This window comes from Cygnus olor, chromosome 4 (genome assembly GCF_009769625.2).
Source record: "Cygnus olor isolate bCygOlo1 chromosome 4, bCygOlo1.pri.v2, whole genome shotgun sequence".
NCBI classification, from domain to species: domain Eukaryota; kingdom Metazoa; phylum Chordata; class Aves; order Anseriformes; family Anatidae; genus Cygnus; species Cygnus olor.
In genome coordinates, this window is record NC_049172.1 from 19,638,219 (window position 1) to 19,657,666 (window position 19,448).

Sequence of the window (19,448 nt, forward strand, 5' to 3'; positions counted from 1 at the left end):
ATATCCATATATATAGGATGAAGGAAGACCCTTGCACACTCTTTTTGATTACCTTGTCCATGTATTCAGCCCAGAAATAATTTCTCATACTGCGAAATAGGGTTTGGAGGTTTTTTTTTGCCAAATTGATTTGCTTACTTCCACTCCCCTAGGACTTCTGCTACATTTATTGTATTGACTAGATTTGGCTTGGGGAAAGAATCAGGGTTGGGTAGTAAATAACATTTTCTCCAGAAGCCATCCCTCAGTTCAGAAATTGAAAACAATAATAGCAAATGAGGCAGGGAGCTACTTGATGTTGCTTCGTATAAGAATTTTGAGTCAGACATGCAGAAATGCTGAGTGCAAAAGCATAGCTTCATGCCTTGATATGAGAGTTGGTGCATAAATTCAAAAACTAGACTTGGATTCATAACCTGGGTAGGAAATTAACAAAATTATTTTTGAGTGCTCACTACCCAGTACTTCAGTTTTGCAGGTATAAAATAGGAATAGTTGCACTACCTAATTGCATTGGAGTGTTGTGAAGGTATTCATATTTATGAAGCACTTCAAGTAGTATTATGAGAATTCCATGGTCATTCCTTTGAAATTAGTAATCTGGTGGTGTAGGAGTTAGACCATTTAGATAAGACCTCCCTTATCCAGGGAATTCCAACAGAAACATTGAGTAATCACCCATTTTGGAACATACTGTGTCCTGTGCGCTGAATGAGGCCTGAGTCTGTGTATCTTAACACACACCAGAAAGTCAACTTCAGATGACTTTGCAGTCTTGACTCTGGAATTTCCAAGCTGAGTGACTAAATCTCAAGATTAGTGTTTTGTATAGGATTTAATATTATTTGATTCAACTTCTGATCATATTTTCTTTTTTTTCTATGTTCTTTTTTAGTATCTAAAGTTTTGGAAAGTACTTACACTAAAGTGATCCTGCAGTAACTTAAGATTGTGGCAGTTTCTTTTCTAAATTATAGCACACCTCAAATATACATTATGAAGTTAACAACAACCTTCAAGCTGAGTTAAAAACCTTTTTGTATATACAATCCTACCATATAATGCTTTTTTAATATAAAAAGTTTGTTCTATCAAATGGGGATAAAAGTTTTGGTAGCACTTAGTCTATGGATCTTGCTCTCTGCTTATTAGTGTCTAGCAAACATTAGAGCGTTGAATTTATAAAATTATAGTAGCTCATGGGGAAATCATCTGCCTCACGTGTTTATAACAATTTACACTGTTTGTACCTTTAAAGCAGTATCTCGTGTGTGTGTTTGATTTGGAGACTGAGTGAAGTGAAATAGGAAATGGGTACAGCTGCAAACAACTTCCATGGGTTTCCGATAACGCTGGAGAATTACTCAGTGAGGAAATGAAGGGGCAGTGACCACACAATAGTATACACTTCATTTTGACAAAGGAAATCTTTGTTGTTTAACTATGTGTGGTTTTTAATCCCAATTGAGCTAATAGTTTAGAACTCAAATAAAACAAGCACTACTACATTACACACGAATGTGATTTACAGTTAAATAAAAACCCCAAACACTGAAATTATTTTTCTTGCTACTTTAACTGACAACAAATGACATGCTCCATTATTGTTCATTCATGTCCCACAGCTCAAAGCATATGTAACAACAAATATGTGCCCGACTATTTGTCTGTCTACCACGTGCAGAGAAAATAAAGCATTTCATTATATTGACTGTAGAAGAGATTTTTTTCCTTCACCTTTATTGAATATGTGAACAGAATTAACCCAAATGTTTGTTAAACTTCTGCAACTAGAGAGGATTACATGAGTAGACAAAAGTTTATGTAGACATACTTTTTTTTTTTTTTCTGAGCCTGGGAAAACAAGTTTATATCTGTGAAATTATTAATAACATCTTCACAGTCACTATACAATTTTTAAAGATTTAACATTTAAAAAGATGGAAAATCTGCTGTGTTATAGATAGTTTTTTATTACTATTTGCAAGCACTTATGTAGAGATCACTTCTTTTAAATTTTTAGATGATGGTGTTAGGGCTTTTTAAATTAATATTCTGTTATATCTTTAGAAAACTGAGCTGGGAAGAGCAAAAGGGGGAGCAAAGTAGCAGCGCAGCAGTCCTTCCCCTCCCTCTTTCTGTCCTGGAACCACATAAAGCCTTCAAGTCATACTCTGTATGACCTATGTAATGAAGTGGGAATTTAAAAGAAATTGAGATTTTCTTTCCATTATTCACCTTTACTATACCATGTCGCAGAAATGGTGATGGAGACATAGTCACTGTATAACTGATTTTTATATAACTCCATTTTGAGATGGAATATATAATGTGGGAAATTACAATTCTGGCCAGGGAAGAGTTTTTGGTGAGATAGTGTTATGAGCCACTTGCATAGTACCATCGCATATACCACAGTATAATGGCTTGCAGAGGTATGAGCCTTTCCATGATAGGCTCTCTGAGTAGCATAACTGTAATGAAGTTTGTATATCTAAAAACACTACTACATTAGTATCGATTTCCTATTACAAGATGTTTATTCAGTCAGAAGTACTGCCCGTATCAACGAACTTGGCTTGATTTTTTTTGAATGATGAAAATAAAAGATCAAAACCAGAGTGATTATAATTTATTTTAGCTAAAAAATTCACAGGAGTCAGTCAAAAGCCAAGTGAGCTAAAGAATTTCTCTCCAAATTTTGAACCAAGACATTTGACAGCAGTTCGTAATCATCTCTGTCATGAGTGTTGCATGGAGGACTTTACATACAGTCCGGTTGCAAAATCAGTTCCTTTTAAATCTGTAGGTCAAAGGCATTTCAGGCTTGTTATAGTTGTATTCTGTCTTGTAAATATAGAAAATAACATGCAATTAAAAGAAAAAGAAGAAAGAAAGAGCAACAGCATTGTATAAATCAAACACTCAGAAGCAGATATTTTTGGAGTTGGTTGTATAGGTAGGTACTGCCCTCAAACAATAGCCTGTAATGGTGTAATAACAGTAGTGTTCTTAGTGCCATTTGAACAACAATTTCCTAGGTAATTTTGTAAATTCATATATTATCCCTAACCCCTTCTTAACGTCAATGGGGAGAAGATAATGAGGAGGATTATATCGCACAGGATTGTTATATTGTTGCCTGAACTTTGCTTTCATTTGAAAGATTGAAATGAGTAGCCAAAGAAAATTCCAAGGTTATTTGTAGGCTGCCTAAAACCCTGAAATATCTCAACATGATAATTTGTGCCTCATTTATCCACATACTCACAATATTGGAATTGGAAGAAGGCATCTCAAAAAAAAAAATTGAGAGTGATTGATTATTGAGAGTGTTAGAACATATGTTGTTACTACCAGCATACTACTCATAGTTCTTGCCTTGGTTCCTTCAGAATATAAGCTTTTGCTTCCAGTGTTAGTTCTGTGATAAATGATTGAAAAGCCTCTGCCAAATCTCATTTTCAAATCTTCCTTTGCAAGTTGTTCAAAAGCTATCTGTATTTTTCTAATAGAAAGATAGTTCTGTTTGTTCCTTTCTTAAGGAGACACATTTTTGAACGTGCCTACATTTAAAAATGTAGAAGACTAATTTTAAAATTGGATTGCCACTTCCACAGTTGACAAAGCAAGACCAGCCATCTTTTGCAGCTGAAGAGCTTTCTTAAGGAAATCATTGTGATTTGATTTAGTGAAAAGCAAAAAAAAATGAAATAAATAAGCCATATAGATAAAAATAATAAGTGTCCATGGATGGAGGTTCAGAAGGTGAATTTTGCCCTTCCATAGCCCGTATTTTCAAAATTTTAAAGGACTGGATTTTGTCCATAACAGTCAGTTAGTGTCATATCCTTTCTATGCAAATCATTTAAGTAAATATTATTTTTCATGTTTCTATGTTTTAAAACGTAATACTAGTTGCATAAAACATTGTGACCTTCACAGATCAGTTTATATTTTATTAATTAATATTTTCATTTAATTAAAGTTAACAAGCTATATTATGTGTGTCTTCTTACCCCTTCTGTGTTTTTTGTTGTTGTGATGGTGTCAATTACTAATATAGTGTTGTCATGGAAGTCTGAGCTACATCTAAGCATCAAAAAGTTCTGGTTTGTGCTGGCAATATTTTATGGTCTTGCACATTCAGATCCAGTGGGTGGTCTCATTTGTGTAAATATAGTCTTAGATGCGCCACAATAATTGAGATCAAAACCCACCCTTTAATGTTTTGTTTCCATGGTTGTTATAGTAAGAGAGACCACATAGGAAACTAGTACTTCTGTTCAATTTTCTGGCATCCCATAGGGTTATTTGGAAACTACTTTCCCAAAAGGCACTTCTTCATACAATAAATGCTTTTAACTAGACATTTTGATTTCCTGTTTAATATGGAACACGCCAGTATAATTTTTCAGAAAATTTTAAACAACAGTTCTCATGGTTTAAAAAAAAAATAATCTAGTAATACTAAACTTTACTCTTCCTTCTACTAATATACTTTACTGTTTGGAGAATTTATTAAATATCAAAAAGAGTTCAATAGTTTGTCATGTTACTAAGTTGTTCTCAACCGAAGATGTCATGACGTACATGCTATAATTGCACCAAAACAGACACTGGTATCTATCTTAGTAAAAATGGTTGAATTACACAAGAGCAAGTTTGACGTCAAGGCAATAGCCAACATAGAGACCTGCTCCAGTATTTTCTTTGAAGTCATGTATTCTTAATTAGCTGTAATAACTTTTAAAACCTCTTCATTAAATTTTAGGTTTGTGTAGCAAGATGTAGTTGAAATGCATGAAGGCTCTGATTTTATGGTCGTTGATATGCACCTGTAACTCCAAATCTGTTTGTTGATGAATATGTTCAATTAACTCAATGCAAAAACGTCATGATTAAACTTTGTTTAATTTCAGAGACAGTATTTACCAACTGTTAATAGCTTTACCAGCAGACTGAAGTCCAAAGAGTATTTTTTCTTTTTTATGAATTTGCTACTTCCTGGCAACATACATAATCCATATGTATGTTTCAGTGGTATTAAGGGAGATTAATTATGCAATTGTAAAACTGTGACAGAGGAAGTGGCCTCAAAACTCATCTCACTCCTTTAATAATTTTTTTTAAATATTTCTCTCAAATAATTATGACTTTTTTAAAGCATAACTCAGCGATAGCCACAGTGAGCTAAAAACTTCATTTCCTTGCTCAGGGGAAAAAAAAAAAAAAAGCCAAGTTTGGAAAGGAGCATAGGGTTTCTTTGTTCAAACACTACAAATGCAGCAAGATAATGTTAGGTTTGAAAAGGTTGTTCAAGGTGTTGTGAGATTTTATAGCAATAATTCTGCACTTACTTATTGAAGATAGTACGTCTCAAAACGAGGGAATAAAGGAGAGTGATGAAGATAAGGTTAGTAAGAGAGTTAATTACTCTAGGAATTTGGGCTTTGAATGGGTGTGACATCACTGTACCAGATAGGGCGGATGGCAAGAGTATTTTTGCAAGGTCAGCAAAGAGATAACAAACAGTTTTCTGTTGATAATAAGAGCAAAGTTGATTCTATGGGAAATTTGTCATCACTGTTACTAGCTTCCTTTCAATAATCACATTTAGGTTTGGGATTTTTTTTCACTCAAATTTATTTTAAACAATTTTTATAATTTATTAAGTAGGTTTTTGTGTGTGTGTTTGTGTGTGTGTGTGGTTTTACCTTATACTGCTTATGACTTCCAATTCTTTTTTTTTAATCTTCTCAAGTACAAGAGAAACAACCTAACAAAATAATAAGATTGCCAGTAAAAGCGGCTACTTACTAAATGCTCTCAAGTATTCAGAATGATGGATCTTAGACTTAGGTCAGTTTTTCCAGTGTAGCTATTGTGCGTGGGGAAGGGTGTATGGGGGAGGAGGAAGTGGTGTGATTATTTATATAATTATATTATTCCCCAAACAGTTTTACTAGTTAAAAAAAAAAATATATATATATATATATATATATTGCAGAAGTAGTTATACCATTGTCTTAATAAATAAAAGCTGAACATAAAGTACTCCATGACTAATTGCAAGGCTACATGGTTAATGTTATAGGATACATTTTGAACAGTTTCCTATAATTATATAGTTACTAAACACAGATTTTATACTTCAGCTGAAGTATAGCTCAAATTCCACTATGTTTATTGGATTAAATGACTTGGTTATTTACGTAAATTGTTTTTTCCTCTGTATACCATATGTTAATAATCTTTGGTGGGTTGTTTGTCTTTGCTGTCTGCTTGCAGTCACTAAAATGATTAATGAGCACTCTGATCAGCGAATTCCAGGTCTTTGTATCTGGATGCTGTTAAAATAGTTGAGGGAAGTGATTCTTAATAAGTGCAAGGTGCACATAGGAAGTTATACTTTGTAGTTGTACCTTTGAGTAATTAAATGCCTGGCTACTGATTAACGTGGAATGTTGCCAAAGATTTAAGTAACTTACTTTTTGACCCTATATACAAAGCTTGCAGTCCCTCCTAGTAACATGTAACAAACTTATAAACACTGATATAGTTGTACCTCAATAAATGGCTAATGTGCTGACACAAGCAAGCCCCTATGGTCTAGGCTAGTTATCCCTTATTTAATGCAGTCCTGGGTTGGGTGGAACCAAGATCTCAGTTATTCATTACGTGTCTTTTCATAGAGTACCGTTCAAAGGGCAAGACATTTATTCAACTGGGGAAAGTGTGACAAAATGATTTTTGTGTTTATGAAATCTAGAGTATATGCATCAGCATATGAAATAGGAAATAAGGAACTGCCGAAATAAAAGGAGGTGATCTGCAAAGCCAATGAAGTCCGGACTCCTGTGAAGCATTTTAGCCCTTTAAGTCTCACCTTGACCTTGCTGCGTGTGCGCTGGGAATGGCTGCTGGCTTTTGCCTCAGCAGATGCAGGTGGGAAATGAAGACAGAAAAGCAGCTAAATGCTGAAAGACTGTGCTGGTTGAGTGCAATCATGCTATACGTAACAGAAAGGGAAAACTGATTTCAGCACAGTATACAACAGTAGCATCTCTATTTTAACCTTTCTAAAGCTAGCTCTTTAGAGGGTGGTGAAACCCTTTTCTGTAAAATAATCAAATCATGCATGAATCAGGTTCATACATAAAGTGGAAAACTATTCCTTAAGCCCTCAAAGTAGATTTAAACTGCCTAGAAAAGTCTGCTAAGCACCAGAGTAGGAGAAACCTGGGCGTTCAGTCTCAAATTGGTCTCATTTTTATACTTATCAGTCTTTTGTTAAGATAATAGAAATGATTACTTTTAAATGCTTCACTTGAGCAGAAAAGGCATTTCTAACTGTTTAGCACTTTTAAATGGTATGGCTAGTTTCTTTTGGGACTGTATGCTTATAATCATATTTTCAGTACTTGAAAATTATTGGTGACGGTTTTGTCAGCGGTTTTATTGAGAGCTGTTAAGGCGCTTAGGTCAAGGAAGAGCTTGAAAAGCAAGTCAAATTGCTAAGGAACAATCTTCAGGGACATGTAATAAAAGAAAAAAGTACCATTTCTTTATGGTATGCTCTCTCTAGTATGATAGTTGATTAAGTTTTTTGTTTTTTTTTTCAGCTCAGCAGCCTGTATTCATACTGATATGTTACAAAGCCTCACTGTCTAGCTTGAAATCATCTATATATGACTGGTGGGACATGGACTTTATATTTTATCAGCTGCAAAGCTGAAATCTGATCTAAAATCCCTCTGCTATTGCATTCCATTGACTTATTTTTATTAACCTGTTTGTTTACTTTGGTTGTAAAGCAATGTTTGGCTTACATAGAAGACAAGATTTGACTATAGTCTTGCCAAAAGTATATCTGAACATAGTAACAATAAAGAATTTCTTTAGAAAGGAAGTATGAACCTTTTCTGATGGTCACTGTAAAATAAAGTGCAAATCATAATTAACTTGAAATCAGTTGAAAGAAAGAAGACGGGGGGGGGGGGAGGGAAAAACAAAAACACTTGTTTTTCCATGGCCATGATGAAACAATCATGGATTATTAATCATTTTATCCATTCTTTCAGAAAACGTTCAAATACCAAAAGCAGTTCCAAACATCCTAAGAGATCTTCCTGACAGTGAGACTTGAAGTTCAGTGTATTTACTTATCAGAGAAGTCTAGGACGTGACTTGATCACATTGAGTACTTTCATGAGGAGGAAACTACTGATCCCATACCTAAGGGCACAACAGCTTCTTGAAGAGATGTAATTGGTCATCACTGTACAAAGAATGTATCCTGTCATTGACCCGGTATGTTAGGGTTGTGTTATGTAGTAGTCAAAACTAGGTTATCATTAGAGCCACGTGTAAATTTAAAATCCATACTTAAACTCTTACACTGATCGATATTTTTAGACATTGTAAAGAAAATTCCAAGATAATAGTTTTTAATATTCATTAGTAATTTACCATTTTGGAACTCAAACTGGGGGAATGGAAGTGTAAATAATTACAAATAAATTGATCTAAAGCTTTAAATTGAGTTGTACTAAAGCAGTCTAGAAAAAAACATTTCTGCAAACAGATTATGGTTTGCATTCAGCAGGGAAGACAAAAATCTTGTCAACAAAATGTGACTGTAAAATTTTGACTACCCTTATCAGATTTAATTCCAGTGTCTTGTATCTGTTGTTGTTGATAATAATGTTATATCTGCTTTCTATTTCCTTAAACCTTCAGTGCCAATGCATTCAAAGATCAGAGAAGCTGTATTTATTTTTGTACACTACAGTTCAAATACCATTACACTGCATTCAAACCAAACCTATCAGCTCCAACTCACTGGAAGCAGCTAGCAGACTTGGCACCTGCTTTAGTCTTTTGGATTTTGGGGTTTGGGGTTTTGGCTACTAGCCTTGGCTAATAGCCAATCTCCCACCCAGCTGCTTGCTCCAGTGGGATGCAGGAGAAACTAGGAAAACCAGAAAAAAAGAAGGCTCATTCATACTGATAAAGACAGGGGGATTACTTACTGACTGCCATCACTCCCAGGCTGACTCAACTTGAGGGAAATTAACTTCATTCATTTTTAATCAAAATAGATTCCAATAGAACCACTGAGATGATCCATGTGGCTAATAGAGTGGCGTTACTATTCTTAGCATGGTGCCTACCTACTGTCCTAGCATTTTTTTTTAGAGTTTGCTATTTCAGTATTGATTGGAAGTTGTTGTTGAGGTGTTATTTTTCAGATATGGGACTGAGATGCAGAGGTAATGGGATGTAACTAGGCACTGAGATGAAAACATGTGGGATAGAATAAATCCCTACTAATGTCAGCTCCCTTGTGCTATTTTTTTTGTAGCAGTTTTCTTTATATTTATGCAATTCAATGCTGTACTTGCATTTTTGTCTGCTTAATATTGTTTAAAATGAACAACTGAAACAAATTGTATTTGGATACAGTTGTAGCTGTTTTGATTTTGCAGTAGACCTCAAATAGTAGATATCCCCTAAATGTAAACTCTAAGGAGGAAGGGGGAACAATACAATTGTTTGTTACCTGGTGTGGGGTTTTTTGTTGTTGTTGTTTTTCTCAAGGATGTTTACAGTTAGTTTCAATTCATTACAGTACTTCTCCAGCTAGTGAGGCATAACAGCTGTGGTTTTATCCAAAGACTCTAAATTATACAGCTGCTGTTATGAAAATGTTACTGATGAGGTGAGTTTTGAAACATTACTGAATGCAAAGATTGAACTAATTTTCTAAAGGTACCATTTGCTCATCATTAGCTTAGAAATGTTTGTTATAAACTTGTGTTTTCCCAAGGATGCCTGACCTATCTTGACTTACTGTGCACTGATTCCCAGGTGGAATAATAGTGATGGAAATTACTGGAGCTGATAGTTCCTGTTGTGTTCTGGGGGGGACAAGAGGGGAGAAGAAGTGTACAATAAGAGGGCGCAGAAGGAAAACAGGAAAATATGACTGCAAAACAATGCTCTGTGAGTCAGTTTTGCTTCAAAGAAGAATGCTTTGTCACAGTGCTCTTTCAAACACACTGTCATTTCTCTCATTCAGCAGTGAACAGATTCTCCACACCATGTAGTAAGGATCTCCAAAGTGATTATGTTACACACTTCTTCAAAAATTAATTAAAAATCATCTTTCATTGTCACTTCTGTGCTTCGCAGCATTGGTAGCTAGGTAGCCAGGGCTTATCACAACCCCAGACTAGCAGCAGAAGAGTAAAACATTTGCTCTAATACAATACGCTGCTGTGAGTTTAAGGACAGTGGTTCGGATTTCCTGTTATGGTGCCTTCTTTCATGTATTTAAGACAAGTATTTAAAAATATTTTATTAGAATTGAGAAGCATCACCATAGATGGAAGATGTAGGAGTTGGCTTAGCTAGAGGTTTGCAGCAGTTTTGGCAACAGAGGCAGCTGATCAGACAATGACGAATACAGTCTAGTGAAAGTGCGGTGCAAGTTTCATAGGACTAGCATGATGGGGACAAGGATGGCTTTGCTGGATGTTTGTTGGACGGGAGAATAGGGATAGAGGCTGGAATTGGGGGCCATTTAATGGTCAGGTGGGGATTTAGTGTATGCAGAAGCGTGGATATTCATTTATGTGTGTAAAGGGAGGGCAATGAGATCTCCAAACTGTTGCAGGAAAGAGGGGGAACTCAATCTAAAACATTTGAGAATGTTAACTCTCAGTAGAAAGAGCAGACTGTTGGCTCCTGTCATGGGGAGCTGACTTAATGTTAAGTCCAAAGATTCTCCCCAGCCATCTTAATGGGCAGTCAGAAAAGCCATAGTGCTTGGATTAGGAATGCTGGACTTTATTGTCCTGGCTGTAATTCTGAAATGCTCTAACAACAAATTAAATCTATCAGTGCAGCACTGGGTGTTTAGAATGTACAAAAACTTGAGGGGAAAAAAAAAAAAGGAAAATGTCAGTGCTTGCTATAATCAAACCTTTTATAATGTTAAGCTGTTTTGAAACAAACTTTGCTCAAGCTAAAGTTTCACTTAGGAAAGTGGCTAGCAGTAAAGGGTTAAATGCAAAGAATGTCATGCATGTGTATGTGATTCTAAATCCAGAAGTGTTACATTTCCTTTGTTGGCACTAGTTTCTGCTGAATTTACAGGATATATATGGTGAAGACTAAGCCCTTCTGTTAATGGTCTGAAGTGTTTTAACAGCAGTGTGGCATGCTTGGTTGAAAAGGTTGGAAGATTTAACAGATCAAAGCATTATACATTTTGTTCATACTGGATACTTATCTATCTGCTTACCTTTTTGAGTTCTACTGAGCAGCTTCATTAAGAAAAATTATATATGGAATTGGATTTTCTTTAACAAACCGCTGTATGTAGAATAGTGGAACAAGATGGAATTCTTTTTTAGAGTGCTTGCAGCAAAAGTTTTTTTCCCAAAGTATTAACTGGCATTTATTAGCAGTGGTTCCAGTCCTTATGGCTCCACTGGGGAAAAAGTGGGTAGGAAACTGCTGAAAGGTGCCGTCTTTCTGCTCTCATGTGTGCACAGTTCTCTACTTCCTGCTGCCACGAGAGATGGAATCTAATATTGTGCAGAGGGTGCAGACTGAATATGGGAAGCGTATTCAGAAAAACACAAGCATAATGAGCAATTTCTGCTGGAATTTCTTTATTCTTGGTCTTTTAGAGACACACACTCCCCCCCGCCCCAACCCAGGTATTCCTTAGCTAACTCTTTGAGTGGCTGTGCTGAAATTTACCATTCTCCCTTGCAACTCCAGGGGATTAATGCTTCATGGGAGGGCTTGTGATGGCTTTCTCCAGAGGTATTTAATGGAAGGGAGTGGTTAGGAGAGCCTGGATTTCTTGAAGTCACCTACAAGTCCCTTTGCTCAATGGAAGTAGATGAGGCATCTGCTTGGCCATTTGTTCATTTCCAATTAACGGTTCTGTGCAGCTCCCAATAGAGTCTGTGAAAAAGAAGTGCTGTGGTTTGGCCAGCCTCAGCCAGGAAATAAGGAGAAAGCTTTGTTCAGAGTAAGTGACAGTAAATATTTCCAGTTGTCATTGTTCACAGCTCTGTAATCTCTGTGGGAAGATGTTACCCCAAGGATGTTAATACTTTGACACATACTTTCCTCCCTCCCTCAATTCATAGCACTACCACAACAGTTCCCCCCCCCCTTTTTTTTCATTCACACTTTCCTTGGAATTAAGGGCAATTATTTCATAATACTGAAAATAGATATCGCAAGGATAGCATACAAATCTTCTATGTGTTGCAAAAGTATAAAAAGATGAAGTAGAAGATGGTAGAAATTTGTTCAGAATACTAGGTGTATGATGGATTTGATAAAATGGCAAGTCAAATTGCTTGAAAAACAGGGGGCAGATATGACCATAATTGAAATGGTTGTTATTTGAACTGTTTTTTGAAGAACAGTTGAACGTTTGACAGCTGTAATATTGTCGTATATGTTTTGTTCATATTATTTAGTACAGGCTGTCTATTTTGTTGGAATATGTAGACTACAATTCTGTTTTGACATAAGCACTGGATAGCTACGCACAGATGGTGTACAATTCTGTTTCTGTTGGCCTTTCTCTTTTAAGTGTAATTGAAATATTTATTGATGTTGCTGTTCTTAATTATATGCTCAGTTTTTATCAACTGTGAGACAACTGCTTGAGTCGGGCAGAACTAGTGCTGCACCTGAGCTAATGAGCATATTTTTTCTGGGAACTGAACCCAAATAGTGGTGTTAGTTCGGTTTCTTTGCCACACAAAAGCCATTAAACTGTTTGCAGGTACAAATTGGCCCTACAAACTGCCATCGCTGTTCACATGGCACTTAGCCTGAGCTAGTAAATCCCAACTTGGCTTTGCACAGAACTCTGTCTTGTATATTTGCATGCCTGGCACATTTAACCCCCACCATGGGCAAGCCATTCAGCTATAACTGAAAGTTGACTGAATTTACTTTTCATGAAACTCAATAGCTAAAATTTTGAGCCTGCTATTAGGGAGAATTATATAGCTAAGTTCCTTTTGTATTTAGATTTTATTCATTTTTCACCCTGAATTCTTTGACTTTCCTTATTTAAAGCAAAACTTATCATACCTTCCTAATATTGCATCAAATTTGTATCAAACTCTTGCAACAATATGTAACATTTTGCACCAAAAACTCATCCTTCTTCTGTGTTACTGCCAGCAGCAATACTGTTTGAGTCTTCAACTTTGCTAAATCAAGCCATCAGATGTGTCCGCATGCACGCATACTCAAATTCCTGTTTCCCACTATCAGTGCACCTCTTCAGGTCATCCTTATTCTGTTAATATTGTTAAAAATAAATACAAGCAGATGTTCCACTGAAGTGATTATTCAAATTATTTATGTAGTATGTGTAATCACTCTTTGAATAAGGTATATGAGCACCCTTTGAAAAAATACTCCTTGTGAGAGAACTACATAAATTACTGCTGTCAGAAACAAGACATGCATGGATGGGTCGGAAAGTAGAACTGCATCTGTTGTCTTAAGGACTACTACAGCTTAGCTTTCAGACCCTTAAGGACTGGAAACCCCTCAACCATTCCTTTAATGAAAGCTAAGTGCTGCAAAAATGGAAGGGACCACCAAAGAAGAAATTGAGATTGGATATATCGGTGACTACAGGTTTAACATAACCCCCATCCAGATTATTTTCTTGGAGGATCTGATGAATTATTCTTTTATGTTACAGGTCTAATTACAACCACATCTAGAAAACTAGATCGAGAACAGCAGGGAGAACACATATTGGAGGTAAATAATTTCTTTCATTCTCTGAAAAACAGTGACTGCAAGTTAATTATTCTTTTACAGAAAGTTAAGTATGTCATACTTGATTACCATATGAAGAACTTAGAGAACTGTATTTCAGAAGTAATTTGTTTCTGTGTTCATTAATTATATTGCAATGCACAAAGCTATGCATTAAAGCAGTGTGTTGGGACTTTTTGTTAAGAATTAAGATACAAATAAAGGCTATTTTTTGTTTTTATATCAGTAAGCCAAGATTTTATTTCAAACAGTACAAAGACATGATTGTTAGAAAGAGCACTGTGATTCTTTTTTCTGCTCTATTGAAACAGTATTACCCTACTGAATACAGACATCTGAAAGAAACACAGATTTGTTTTCTTTTTTTCAACATTGAGAATACAAACAGATTAAGTAGACATCTTTTTCTGTATAACTTATTCATCAATCATTTAAGTAGATCTGTTGACAACGTGCATGACAGATTCTAAGAAGATGACATTTGTGACATAATTCTTTTATTTAGCTACTTTTGATTGATCATTTGCAATTTATGCAATAGATACTCTCCTTCTCTGTCAAAGAACTTGGAAGGAAATGTAGACAACTGTGAGTTTGCCAGTTTCCCATTGCTGTCATGTAATGTGATGGCATTGCCCTTCACCAGCAACAAAGACTTAATATTCACAATGATATTTCCATTGTACCTAAGATCTGGAACCATTATTACGCACTCCTTCTGGATGATAGGTAAAGGACTGCAATATGAGTCATCAAAACTAGCTTAAAACTTCTCTAGTTTTTCTCCAGAATTGTCGGAGCAAATCTGGACTTACTCAGTACTTGTGAAACCTGTAGAAAGATTTTCTGATAGAAATATAAGCATAAAAACTGCTTAGATTTGTTGGAGAATGTAAACCTCAATAGCACGAACTATTTTTTTGCAAAACTCTGGGGTACAGAGAGTCCTCTTGGGCCTTTTCTATTCCTTAGGTGCATTGGAAGCTGGATTAATACAATTTTTTTATCATAATTTTAACTTTTATACCAGAATTGGAATGAATTCTTTTCACTTAAGTAGCAATAGGGTGGGATTTCCTCTGCAGTGTGTAGTAGTAATAGAAGCTAAGTGAATTAACTGGCTAAGCTAGAAGTAATAGCAAAGTGAATTCCCTGGCAAATGCGGTTTAGTACTAGACACGTTATTCTTGTAAATTGTAAAGCCACTATATTATTCTCTTTTAAATTGCCTCCTGAAATCTGCTTGTGTCAGTTTCCAAAAGCAATTCCTGTCACTTATATCTTATTTCTGTGACCCACTGCTATGTATATTGATTGTAAAATTAGTATCTAATGACTTTTGCTCCTATGCATATTGTATTGGCTTTTCTGTTGGACATACACATTAAATAAAATGAGCTGTGAATCATTCTCTGACCCCGAAGCCACCTGACACAGCATGGCTTTGAATGCATATAACTTATCCCTAGAACAGGCTGGCTATCTCCAAGTTGCCTGTTGAGAGTGGTGCCTGAATTTGGTGAATTCCTGACTGTACCTAGGCAATGTTTGGGAGAGTGCTATTTGTTCTGGACAAAAACTTGTCAGAGGTCGTACTAGCAGTGTAAAGGTATGGACAGTTGTCCACTAACACTCATGCTTGCATTTCGGATCCAGCTTGGTGTCATGCTGTGAACACAATAAGATCAAAGCCCTGCCTTTTGATATTGCAATACAAAAAATAATAAATAAATAGATAAATTAACTGAGCAAATTATTCCAAGATGACATGTACAGAACTCAGGCTGTTTTAAGGTTGCAGTATCCCACAGTGGTATATAAATACTCATCTTTATAGAGAATGCTGAAAGCATAGCAGATTAAGCTGCTTATGCTCTAGTTTGGAATATTGGTTATTGCCTGGTGGTATTGTTTATAATTCTTCATTCTTTCTTCAGTTTGAATCCCAGCTGGTTAACAAAGTTTTAAATAAAAGTCTGCAAAATATCCAGTGCAAAAGTCCTGAACTATATAGTGTGATAGTGACAGGCACTATGGCCCAAAGTAGCAGTTTTCCCATTTGTCAATTTTATGTTGACACCTTTGAAAATAGATTGGAAAGAAACCCAGAAATGCACAGAATGGTGGGCAATGTTATAAGCCACTCGAGCCAAGTGCTGTGCATCTGGCTAATTAATTGAGCATTGAAATGTTGACCAGATGGGTTGGTGAGTTTATTCCTTGTTTGCTATTAAAATTGATCTTTGATTGCACTCCTGCTTATATAGTAGTAATTACTATGCCCTATTCTTTTATTCCCAATTTGTAACTATTTTCTGAGTTCCAATTTGATGGATTATTTTTTATGCTATTATTTTAGATCAGCTTCATGTCATCCTCTCATATCTTAGCATTCTGTTTTTTATATCAGTAATGTCTTCAAAACTCATGTTGCCATTAAATCAAACTTCATTTTCTTTAAATTCGCCATTTTTCTTCTTGGCTCAAAATTAAGCAATAATGGAGCAATATTAATTTTATGTTAACGGACAAGTTATTCTGTACCCCATGATACACATATTTAACTCCTTATTAACCAATAATTATTGGTTAATTATTGGCAATTATGTTATTGGCCAATAATATATTACTCAATGAGGGGTTAAATAGTAAAAGGTAAAGTAATAAGGTAAGATTGCTACATATGATATAAGTTTTTGTATCAGTTTTGTCCATTTCCATCTTTTTCTATGTTTTCTGACTTCAAATTAACATAAATCTTAATTTTATTGTATTTTTGTTCAATATGCATATATCAATAACGTCATATCAGTGCTAGAATTAATATTGCATAAGATTCCTTATTCATTTCCTGGCTTTTTTATTAGAAAATTTGACTATTGCTGGAAGAACAGATTTCATTTCTTTTCCCAATTCATTTAGGCTATGGTAATACATTTTTATGTGTATTGCTTTAAAAGGCTATTTTTAAAGCTTCTTTCAAACAAGATAGTGATTTTATGTCTTAAAATATAGTTTTTTAATGCATAGGCCTGTCAAATTCTGAAAATTATAGTATTATAAATTGCATCTTGGAGATGTAAAATCAAATGATTAAATTCAAATGTTGTAAGGAAACACTAGGCTGAAATTATGTTAACATATTATTATTACAGTGAAGCTGTTATCAAAGATACTATACTTGTGTGCTGTTCCTGAACTCGGAAATTTAATATTTCAGTTACAGTGCTGCAAAACAGTGGAATAGATTTAATATATAGCTATGCTGCAAAATAGCAGAATGTATTTAATACATATCAACTCCTACATGCCATACATAAAGCATAATAATGTTAAGATAGTACCTGAGTAACTCTTTGTAGTTCTTTTTCTAAATATTCACCGTTATAGCTTTACCCAACAGTCTTTATGTAACTGAAGTTAGAGAATTACTTTGCAGTCATAGGAAAATCTGATTTTAAAAGAGCATTGTCAGAAAAACTGTAGTTGAATTGAACACTAACCATATCTTTTTTTTAATAAAAACAGGTAACGGTAACAGACAATGGTATTCCTGCAAAATCAACAGTTGCACGAGTGATTGTGAAGGTTTTAGATGAGAATGATAATAAGCCTCAATTTTTGCAAAAGTTCTACAAAATCAGACTTCCAGAGCGTGGTAAGCCGGAACGAGAAAGAACTGCTAGGAGAGAGCCAATCTATCGAGTTATTGCTGCAGATAAAGATGAAGGCCCCAATGCGGAGATCTCTTACAGCATTGAAGATGGTGATGAACATGGCAAATTCTTCATTGAGCCGAAAACTGGAGTGGTTTCATCAAAGAAATTTTCAGCAGCGAGGGAATATGATATCCTTTCCGTGAGTCAAAATCTCATATATCATGAATATGTGAAATATTCTTTTATCTGTATTCTCATCACTTTTTATTCAGTAGCTGGCAGATGAGTTACTGCAGTATCTGGAGGAAGGAAAGCATCAACAAATCGAGAAGTATTGCTTTGTGGGTTGGTACTGTTTTTTAAAGGATGCTTTCAGATGTTTGTATTGAGCAAGTGAATCAAGAAGCTGCAGTTCTTTTCCAGAACTTGACGGATAATGAACACGATGAGGGAGCATAGACAATCACATTGACTCTCTTTCAGGAAGAAAGCGAAATAAAAGTGAATTTATGGTAACAGTTTATGCTACTGTCAGGTGCTACATGTTTTTTCTCCATTTGCTCCCCAGCTAATGAGGGGCAAGTAGCACTCTGAGAGACACTTAGCCCTTCTGGATATATCTCACACAAACAAACATGCCTGGAGCTTATTATTACTTTTCCATTTATGTGACATAATGATTTATATGACTCTGTAGCCTAAAAGTTGTGTCTGTTTCACAGATTAAAGCTGTAGATAATGGTCGTCCACAAAAATCGTCAACTACACGGCTTCACATAGAATGGATTCCAAAGCCTGTCCCACCCACAGAGCCCATTTATTTTGAGGAAGCATTTTTTTCTTTTACGGTGATGGAAAGCGACCCAGTTGCTCACATGATTGGCGTAATATCTGTTGAACCTCTTGGAACACCACTTTGGTTTGACATAACGGGTAAGGATGCCTTGAGGGCTTTTATTATTAGAAACAAATGCATGGAGTCAGAGATACTGGAGGGCTCATTGCAGCTTGGTTTCTTAACCGCTCTTCTAAGTAATGCAGTTTTGGCATTCTTCAGCAGTAGATATTTTTTCCCTTAGAATTTATTTTGTTGTAAATCAAAACGACTGATTTTATCAATGCCACTATATATCAAAAAAATAAAATTGCATTGCAAAATATTTGCTGTGTTGCAGTTTTGGAAATGACTTATGAATATTGTGTCAGTGAAATTAAAACAAATCAAATCAATCTTAAAGGTTATATGATAGGGAAAGAAATAAAATGCCATTTTTCTGCAAATAGGGATAGTACACCCAAAGAGAGATTACACTGTTCACACTGATTTCTTTTCCTCTGGGCTGCCCCTCAGTCTGCTGCTGTCCTCAGATTCAGTACTAAAAGGAAAGCTCATGTGCTCCTAACCCCAACAAACTTTTTCTTTACATATTCTTCCTATTATAACACACTTTAATCTCTGCCGTTGGACATGGAATTCTAGTCAGTAATATGACTATACATAGATGCTCTGGTGACAAAATGAATAGTACTTTTTTAATTTAAGACTTACTCGTTAAACCACTGAGCACAGAGAGTTCACTGTATAACTGATACTAAAAACAAGTTCTGACCTGTGTTACATTTCAGGATCAAGCTGAACAACAGAGCCTTGTTTCAGGAGAGGTATCTGTAGTAAACTGTTTCTGGTCTTCAGATAGCCTTGTAAGATTCAGATTTTCCACCACATTCACAAGAGAGATAAGGGACCTTAGTTACAACAACTAAACATTTTATCCATGATTATGGTGTGAAGTTATTCTTAGCTGTTGGGGCGAACTGTTTAGAAATTACTTCTTACAAATCTAATCAATTTAAAGATCTTTTTTATTGGTACTTATGTTTTAGGGGATTCTGAGAATGGCAACAGTTAAAGACAACGTTTGTAAAACTGATACATGTAGCAGGAAT

General features: G+C 35.3%; 1 protein-coding gene across 10 annotated transcripts in view; it reads left to right on the plus strand.

Annotated features, from left to right (window-relative positions):
* FAT1 (FAT atypical cadherin 1) overlaps positions 1-19,448 on the plus strand; it is a 108,387-nt gene that overhangs the window by 43,036 nt on the left and 45,903 nt on the right. For 8 of the 10 annotated variants that reach the window (XR_005819956.1, XM_040557096.1, XM_040557098.1 and 5 more), the window contains exons 4-6: positions 13,763-13,824; positions 17,371-17,700; positions 18,224-18,434. Coding sequence is in view for 9 of the 10 variants with exons in the window: in XM_040557096.1 (XP_040413030.1) it covers positions 13,763-13,824; positions 17,371-17,700; positions 18,224-18,434 (603 nt within the window). In the remaining variant the exon portion in view is untranslated. Of the gene's footprint in view, positions 1-6,695; positions 6,758-8,084; positions 9,464-13,762; positions 13,825-17,370; positions 17,701-18,223; positions 18,435-19,448 lie in introns of those variants that run through there. The other 2 variants (XM_040557104.1, XM_040557105.1) reach the window with 2 other exon arrangements.